The sequence below is a fragment of the Rhododendron vialii genome, chromosome 9a (assembly GCF_030253575.1).
Source record: "Rhododendron vialii isolate Sample 1 chromosome 9a, ASM3025357v1".
Lineage (NCBI taxonomy): Eukaryota > Viridiplantae > Streptophyta > Magnoliopsida > Ericales > Ericaceae > Rhododendron > Rhododendron vialii.
This window is the reverse complement of record NC_080565.1, coordinates 5,730,895-5,740,608: the sequence shown is the minus strand read 5'-3', so window position 1 is coordinate 5,740,608 and position 9,714 is coordinate 5,730,895. Positions and strand designations below refer to the sequence as shown.

Below are 9,714 nucleotides of genomic sequence, written 5' to 3'. Positions count from 1 at the left end.
TTACATTGGTTTTCCCTTTTGTTCCAGGTTAATTGGGTGGGGCAGCAGAGGTTTAAAAGCTGAAATTTGGTATGAAAGATGTAGTTGTTACAATCATGTACGCGTAGTAGATTTAATTCTTCACTAATTGTTTTTCTCTCAAATTGAACTCAAACCTGCACTTATATTGAACAACTTTTGTCGTTCTTAAACGAGCTTGGAAGTAGGACTGTGTTCATACTTTTCAGAAAAATTAGTAAGTTGCACGATAAGTTGCTACTGGTCTATATGATAGATCGTAGTTGAGTGAATGGTCATATATATATATATATATGGATGTTAAATACCTTTTGAATGTGTTGTCCACCATACTAATCGAATTGTAAAAATACGATGCTAATTACGTGAATGGGCCCTACATAGATGTAGATCGAGGTTACGCTCAGTTCGCCTCTACGAATCCAAAAGTAATATTTACCGATGTTCATTGGAGCTGATTTTTTACAAAGCTCCATAAAGTAATATTCAAAAATTTATGGATATTTTTTTAGATTTTTGTGGAACCCGAAATGGACCAAAACGAGTTTTTCTTTCCGTGACTCTCTGCAAATCTTCCTTGCGATTAGGATTTCCGAATTTGCAATCCTTTGTTCGAAAAGAAAAAATTTATGTTACACTGTTACTGCTTTGTTTTCATTTCTTAACCACAGTTGGCACTAAAAATGCTCTTTGTCTCTCTTTTTCTTGGTTTTGGCAGTGTAAAGACTAGTAGTCTTATGATGTGTGATAAGCACCCGAGAATGCAATGTAGGGTGTGCTAGTGCTTAGTTTTAGTTTAATTTAAAGTATTAATTAGTTATTATTAATGATTTTTGCTTGTAGAGTGCTTTGGTTATGTTTTGTTGATAAATCGCCAAATAAAGGAATCTTTGAAGCCTAAGGTGTGTCAAGGTGGAAACAGCCCGAGCAGAAGTTGTTTTGCCCGAGCAGAAGTTGTTTTGCTCGAGCAGAAGTTGATTCGCCCGAGCAGAACCAAAAATGGCCAAGGCAGAAAGAAGATTTCCCGAGCAAAACAAGACTTGCTCGAGCAAGAGGCAGACAGCCGAGCAAGAGGCAGACAGCCGAGCGTCGAGTTAACGACCTCGGCATCGATGTCAAGCGATAAGTCCCATCGATGCCGAGCCCCTTAGTGATCAAGACTTTTATCCACCTCGGCATCGATGGAGGAAACCATGTTACATCGCTGCCGAGCAGCTTAATCTTCTAGGCCGTTAATAGCTTCGGCATCGATGGACTCCAATTCTTTACATCGATGCCGAGCCCCATAGCAGAGCTTTCTAAGGCCGTTGCCATCGATGCCGAGGGGCTTAGCATGGGATTTTCAGAGCATCTAGGGAATATTCCAGGCGCGGAGCTTAGAATTATAAAAGCTTATTTCATTGTTTTAAAATGGAAGTAGACTTAGATTTGCTTACCTAATTTTAGATCTAGATCTAGATTCAAATTGTTCTTGAGTGTTCTTGTTGTTCTTCATTTTTCCAGCACTTATCTTTTAAATTTCTGCCCTTAATTGCTACTTTTTGTTATTGTTACCTTAATTAAAGTTGTTTATCTTCTCCCAATCTATCTTAATCTCTAATTTTCTTCTAGTCTTGTTATTTCAATTATGTCAAGTAGTTTTTCACTTGCTTTTATCTCTCTAGATATGAGTGAGTAGTTTCAAGGGTTAGGTCATGGGGTGATTAGCACCTCATGACTCGGGCGAAAATTGCATTTTGCACCCAATAAAGCTTTAAACTTTGATTTGAAAATTGATGTGGGGTTCGGGTTTGTTTGTCAAATTACCGAGGTGTTAACCTCTTTGATCATGTGTAGGTGGGAGCTTCGCCTACCCACCACACATGATGCTTAGAGCTCTTTCGCACGAGGTATTTGCCAAATGAACTCTAGAGCTAGCTTGGTTCTCAAGTCATTTTATCTTCCGATTTGAGAACTATAACCAAGTATCTTAAATTGTGTAATTGGGTGACGAGTGTGATTTAGCTCGGGTCTTGGGTGTTAATAATTCCTAGACCTAGCCTATCTTTTCTTTAGTTAATTCCTTTTTAATTTAGCCCTTTTATTTCCACCGTTAAAGTAAAACAAAGTTGGCTGTCTTAAAGCCAAAAGCCCTTACTTGCATCTACAAATCCGAGTAAGCCATATAATTATTCCCTTGGGTACGATCCCGGATTTCCAGTTTATTATGCTTCAAACGACGTGTTAAACCCTACGCTTGGGGTATTATTCCACATTATCATCGGAGTAAGCGAAGCAATGTGTAGTTTTCAACTCATTTGATTGTCTCTAACTCCAACTGATTTGAAGTTCTCCCTTGATGAACCTCTATTTTGTTATTCAAACGATACAGGGTTACAGCTATGCATCCAAGATTTTTGTGAGCCATTGCCAAGCCAAAAAGATGTCATTATTTGAGGTATTCAATTTCTCTCTCAAGCAAACCGAACTTTGTGTAGTCCAGCTAACAATCATGCTATAATCACACACACTTACATACACAATCACACAAACTCACCCACACACACTGTGTGTAAGCCCCATTTTTTATGTGAGTAGTTTGTGTGATTGTGTGTGTAAGTGTTTGTGGTTGTATATTAGTTGGTCCTTCTAAACGCATACTTATCTCTTAGTTTAGCTTAAGTACTACTCCAGCAAGAATTTTGGTCTCGCATGTGAATTTTGGTTGTTTATCCTTGTTGATTAGTGTGAGAGAAGCAAGGAACACAATCACTAAGGATGGTTGACGCTGTTGTCTCCTTCATAGTCGATAGACTTGGTGACCTTCTCATCAAACAAGTAGTTTTTTTTACGAGGAGTGAAAGATGATGTTGTATGGTTGAGAAGCCAATTGCAGTATATGCTGTGTTTCTTGAAAGATGCAGAAGAAAAGCAAGATGTCGACAATCGGATGCGCAAGTGGATAACCGATATTAGAGATGTTGCTTATGAGGCCGAGGATATTGTTGACAACTTCATCCTTAAAGTTGAAGCAGGGGCTCCAAAGAAGATGGGGTTAAAAGATTGTTTTGAGAAGTATTTTTGCATTTGCAGCAAACATGCTAGCCTCGTCCAATAAGCAAATCTTTATGGTATTGGACAGGAAATAAACACACTGAAGACCAAGCTCACTCAGATCGAACAAAGTCGAGTAACTTTCGGTATAAGAAGTATTGATGATGCAAGAGAACAATCCGACCGCATGAATATGACAGAAAATTGGCTACGAAGAGAATGCCCGTATAAAGACAATGAGCATGTTGTAGGCTTTAAGGAGGATGTTGACAAATTGACGTCTGAACTTATCAAGAAAGTGAAAGATCGGTATGTGATCTCAATCGTGGGCACCGGAGGCTTGGGTAAGACAACTATAGCTCGGAAGCTTTACAACACTCTTAGTCGTACACAAAAATTTGACTGCTATGCTTGGCTTTCTGTGTCCACTGATTACAAAATCCAAGATCTTCTTCGATCAACAATAAAATCTTTCAAAAGGCCGACCACCAAAGAGGAATTAGAGTTTCCAGAGAAGATGACAGAGGAAGATTTGGAGCCTCATTTGCATGATTACTTGAAAGGACGTCGATATTTGGTGGTGTTAGACGATGTATGGGACGTAAATGCTTGGCCAAGCTTGATGAGAGCATTTCCAGATGAGAATAATGGAAGCAGAGTAATCATGACAACCCGTAACAAAGTGGTTGCTGAGGCTAGCAATGAGAGAACATATGTCCATGAGCTCTCATTTTTAAAGGATGAAGAAAGTTGGGAATTGTTTTGTAGAAAAACATTTCATAACTATGACAACAAGGTTGGAGACGAAAAAAGTCATTGCCCTCCATGCTTGGAGAGTTTGGCGAGAGAGATGGCCAGCAAATGTCGTGGCTTACCCCTAGCCATAATCGTATTGGGTGGTCTACTGCGAAAAAAAGATCCTGACGAGTGGCCAAAGTTCAAAGAGCACATGTGGCACCACGTAAGGGATGATGGCTCAAATCGTGTTCAACATATATTGGCTTTAAGTTTCAACAATTTGTCTTATCACTTGAAATCATGCTTTCTTTACTTGGGTTTGTTCCCGGAAGACTTTGAAATCAATGCAAAGAAACTCTGTCAATTGTGGGAGGCAGAGGGTTTCATAAAACTAGGCGAAGAATATTTTGAGGAGGCGGAGGCGTACTTGAGAGAGCTAATTGATAGAAGTTTGATACAAGTGGCGAAAAGAAACTGGAGGAGAATCATGACATGCCGAGTGCATGATCTGCTTCGTGATTTTGCTATCGAAAAATCGAAAGAGCTAAATTTTCTTCAAATCTATGGAGGAAGACTCGATCCCAACAGTCGAAGACTAGCTTTTAATTGTGGACTTCCGAGGTTTGTTTCGTTGGACATTTCAGATATGCATTTACGAACCCTCTTGTTTTTCAATTTAGAAAATGAAGATCGGAAAATAGCACAGTTACAGTCTTCATGTAGGAAGTTGAGACTACTAAGAGTGTTAGATCTTGAGCACCGTCAACTCGATCGCTACGAAGTGCAAGAGAAGCTGCCTGATGAAATCGGGAAATTAATTCACTTGAGGTACTTGGGGTTATGTGGCACCCATATAAATGCTCTCTCACAGTTCAGAGTTAATTTTCATGCCCTGCAAACCTTGGAACTGAATACAAGTCCGTACCACGATCCAATACAGTTACCTAATGAGATATGCGAAGCAAAGCAGCTCAGACATTTAATTGGAGTTTTCAATTGGCCGTTTCGAGTGGACAATATGAAAAATCTTCAAACTCTCACAAAGGTTTTTGTCGAGGACCAAATGGAATTTAACCCAATAGACATGGTCAATCTTCGAGAGCTTCACGTATGTTATGTCCGAAAGGATGAAAAAAGATGTACACTATATTCTATTGGTGGATTAAGAAGCCTCCAATCATTGCAGTTAGAAGTTTCTGTTGGAACTTGGGTGTGTATTTGTAAAACATTGAGTTTTTCACTAGTCCCACATTGGCTAGTCACAAAACTTTTATCTACTTTAAATGACTTTGCACACTAATGAGCTTGTGAATGAGGACCCAAGGAGAGGTCTCGCGCGCTCAGAAAAATGGGCGGCAATTTGGAAAACTGATTCGGAAACCAGTTAACCGGGTGTGCGTCACGAGTTATTCGCGCAAGGGGGGTGCAAATCCGGGATTTGAGCCTCGCGCACGTACTAGTAAACTCCACGTCCCCAAATCGACAAAAATCGGATTCCCGAGGTCCACTTGCACCCGCTCTCTCACTGCCAACCCCTCCTCCAATTGAGGTTGCTCTGCGGGCACGGAAACTCCACCTCAGCAGATTGGAAGCTTCCAATTCTCAAGTCCCTCTACTTACAGGCAAGCGATGTTACTGAAAATCCTATGCCCATGTTGGAGAAGCTTCCAAAATTAACAATTCTCTGGTTAGCTGGTTATGGGTTGGCTTGTCGAGGAAATAAATTGGTTTGCACCGCTGGAGGATTCCCTCAACTCGAGATCCTACAACTTTCGTACTGTAAAGTGAATGAGTTCCAAGTGGAAGGAGGAGGAATGCCTATGCTTAAGGGTGGAAAGTATAGACAGATGGAGCTGATGTTTGGTACTAGACAAGCAGTATGAGTTTTTTGGTGACAGTGAACAGGTGAAGCAACAGTTGCGGAGACACACAGGAAGGGTACTGGAGTACGAGGAGTCATGACCTGAGATGTACAGGAGTGTCAGTTACCAAATCAGATTGTGTGTGGAATAGTCTGCAGACGGCGGGCAACTGGTTGTTTGGGAGATGTTCACGGGAGCTCCGGACAGAGGAATGGAGATGGAGACCAGACGATGCATCACTGAGATCTCTTCCTTTGTGGATTTTGTGATTGAATTCTCTCTATGGTACACGGCCGCATGAGAAGGAGAGATGGAGTCACGGATCGTGTCCTGCAAGGATGCGAGCACTCCGGTGCACTTAGGTGAGGGGGTGCAAAATCATCCCACATGGGCGAGGGGGTGATTGTCGGGCTTCATCACGTGTGATAATTTATCGAGGGGGTGCTTGGTAATTATTTGCGTGTAGTTATGTTATATTCGATTTTGGTTAGAGAATCAAATCCTATGGCAAGTTGGAGGAGTTCCATACTTGGCGGTATTACTATGGAAGAGTTTCCTTCTTGGTGTATTTCCTAGTCCGAGTAGGAAAAGAAATTATAAGGCAGTAGGAAGCCTTGGAGGTCAAGGCTTGATACTCTATAAATACCGAGGCGTATTTGAGATTTATGTGTGACATAATGTGAGGGTGAGGGTGAGGCGAGCATGGGGGGCCGGTCTGTGGCCTCCCGGAGAGGAACCGGCGTGTGGTTCCCGGAGAGTTTTTTCATCTTTATTGTATATTGTGTGAATATATAATCAATGGAGTTTTTCTCTGAAATCATTGCGTGGTTTGTGTGTGTGGTGTCCCTCACTGTCCTAACACATCATACAATTAATGTTTGCTTTATTTAATTCTAAACAAGTAATCTGATTATTAGCTTTTAAACAGTTAATGAGGTGAGTCAGGACAATACGTAGAACATGCATCAAAAGAAGTAGAAAACAACTGGCTGTCCCAGCAAATAGATTCCACGGCTGGTGAATGGATTTCACGGCCGTGGAATCCCACTGGTCAATGTATCGGCTGCGGGAACGATGTCTCTGCCGATATTCTTCCTCACACCAGAACATGAACAGTTTAAACAAAAATTAGAAAAACTATGATTAATAATACAGAAAGGGGAAACGAATTAAACCATAGGCTCCTGGGCCTCACCACCTTGATCCCTCAATAGCTTGATTGCTTTGGATTGAGGATGGTTGACCGACTTTCTTCTCGAAACCCTAGTGTTAGGGTTTGGACTTCGGGGTTTGACCGTTTGACTGCGACTGCCTATGAAAGATTAGGGCTTTCGTAGAGAGAATAGGAGAGGTGATTTCTGCAGAGTTTCAAGGTATGAGATGGTGTAGTTTGTTGTTAATTTCGAACTCTAAGTGCCTCTTTATATAGGCACATGGGATTTACTCCGGCCAATCAAATGGTGTGAATTGAAAAGGAATTATAGGGTAACAAGATCTCTGCTCGGAACCTATTTCGTAGCCCTGAAGAATCGGAAAAAGGCTGCTAGGATTTTGTGCATCGATCAAACGAATGACAGGAACATTCTAGAATTCTAGAAAAAGACAATCTAGCGGCCTCCAAAAGGACTGGCAGCCGAGGAATGCATCTCGCGGGCGAGGAATTAATCTCTCTGGGAGAATTTCAAACACCATATTCAATGGGTGAAAGAAAGAAGTGGAGGCCGTGAGATAAATCTTGCAGCCGACAGATGTATTTTCCTAGGATGCTGTAGCAACTTATCGTGCAACTCTTAGGTACTAATTTTTCTGAAGGGTATACATACATGTAACAACTACATCTGCCATACCAAATTTCAGCTTTTTTAAACCTCTGCTGCTCCACCCAACCAGGAACAAAAGGAAAAAACAAATGTAATTTCTGTCTTCCGAATCCATGAAGACCAAAAGAATAAATAAATAAAAGACTTAAGGCTTGTGAACTCAACTAGTTCATCCAATCAATACAATTTGATCCATGGTTGAACAATTACTGGCGCCAAAACATTAATTCTAAAGAATCTGTATGTACGACTTAAACTACACAGAAAAATAGTACGATTCTATTGTCTTTTTTCGAAAGGCAAAAGAAATTTCATTAATCTTTGAAACGAGATTACAAAGATTAAAGAGGAACACGTGAGGACGGCATCACAATCAAGGAGAGAACATCCCAACTATGTTGACACCCAAACCTTTGACAATCATATGCCCAATCACGAACCCAAATAAGAACAAGCTGACAAGGAGTCAGCGAATCAGCAAAAAACATTGTTTAAGTACGATTCTATTGTCAATGCAACTTAACACTCGCGACAAACTGTTTTTAGATTATGGTTTGATTTGGCTCAAAGAAGAAATGCAGGTTGTCACGTTTGACATTCCTCTCCACTTTCGGAGCAAGCCCAACATGTCTTGCCTTTAGATTTGATGATTTGATTTTTTTTCATTTTTACTCTACAAGCGAAAATCCCACAATATAGTACTTATCTATTTAACGGTGACAGTCTGACAGATGCTAAAACTATATGATTTGTAAGAGAGGTCAGAAATGAAAGGTCAAACGTTCTTTGACAAGTGAGAGAGTTGGAGAGATATGAATGATTAATGGCTAAGATGAAAGAAGTGGAGTGATCTCTTGAGGGTGAAAGGATCGAGAAGGCGAGGCCGCAAGGGTGTACATTAAGGCAGTCACTTTGTGTATGGAGGTTGGCCCAGATCCCTAAGAGAATGACAATAGAGATGTTGGAGAGAGAATATTATTCTTTCTTGAAATCAACACCCACCAACTTTCTCTTTCTAAATGTCTTATCGGCCAATTTGGGGATACGAGGGGAATGTTTCAATAATAACAAAAGCAAGAACTTGGGCCAAAATGATTGGGAAAATTAGAATTAAAAACTTCTCCCGAACGATTAACGTGTCAAACATGTATATTTCAAAAATTAAAAGCTAAAATTGCAGAACCTACTACTTTTTTTTAAACAACAAAACAAAAAGGGATTAAAAGCTTAAATTTCAGAACTTAATCCTTTTTAAACCAAACAAAAAAACGGGAACTCAGTTCAAGAGTTGATACCTTATTTCAGCTACTTAACCATGCACCGAGCTATACCAACACATCTTTTCAAAATAGGGGAGAGAAAAAATGAAACGAGAATGGATTTGGAAGACAATAGAGCTTGAGAAGCGTCAGACCTTGATTCAAGGGTTTCGAAGTCTTTTCTATTGCGCAATGCATCACTAATATGACATTGTGAATTTGGACCAGTTGGAAAATGGTCAACTGCAATTTATCCACAGTAAGTCTGTTCATACAAACAATTCCCACACAAATTGCACATAGATCCATGTGTAGAGTCCACTCCAGGTCCCACATAAATTATCTAAACCGTTCATTAAATGTAAAATATTTTTTCAAGGGCCCTCACTAAAAATTAGCTTAATCCGATATCTATAGGTACAATTTAATCATCTTTCATTATCCTAAAATCCGAATGAAAACTTGAATGATTAAATCGAGCACTTTTAAGTATCGAATTGAGACAATTTTTTGTGGAGGCTCTTGAAAAAATGTTTTACATTTAATGAACGATTCGAATTATTTGTGTGGGACCTGTAGTGAGCCCCACAACAAATCCGTGTACTTTTGTTGTGTGTAGCATTACTGATTTATCCACTATTAATAGGAGTAGTATACGTTAACGTCCACTAGCCGGTGTCAGTTTAAATTAATGGTTATAAAACTTTCAATGTCTTGCTAAAACCGAAAAAAAGAATTTATATATTAGTAAGTCTACTGGTATAGAAAATCTGTACGTACAGATTTTCTGTACAGATTTGTTATGGGGCCCACTACGGGTCCCACACAAATAATTCGAGCCGTTCATTAAATGTAAAACAGTTTTTCAAGGGCCCCCGTGAAAAATCAGTTCAATCCAATACTTATAGATGCTCGATCCAATCATATAATGTTTTATTATCCAGGAATCTAAACAAAAGTTAAATGATTGGATCGAGCATCTAT

The 9,714-nt window shown here is 39.9% G+C and overlaps 1 protein-coding gene across 1 annotated transcript; it reads left to right on the top strand.

Annotated features, from left to right (window-relative positions):
* LOC131299539 (disease resistance protein RPP13-like) lies at positions 1–5,952 on the top strand. The gene is made up of 4 exons (XM_058325126.1): positions 1–69; positions 2,744–4,999; positions 5,412–5,666; positions 5,803–5,952. Exons 2-4 carry the CDS (start codon positions 3,239–3,241, stop codon positions 5,950–5,952), a joined length of 2,166 nt encoding a protein of 721 aa, XP_058181109.1. The 5' UTR covers positions 1–69; positions 2,744–3,238.
* The last annotated feature ends 3,762 nt before the right edge of the window (positions 5,953–9,714 follow it).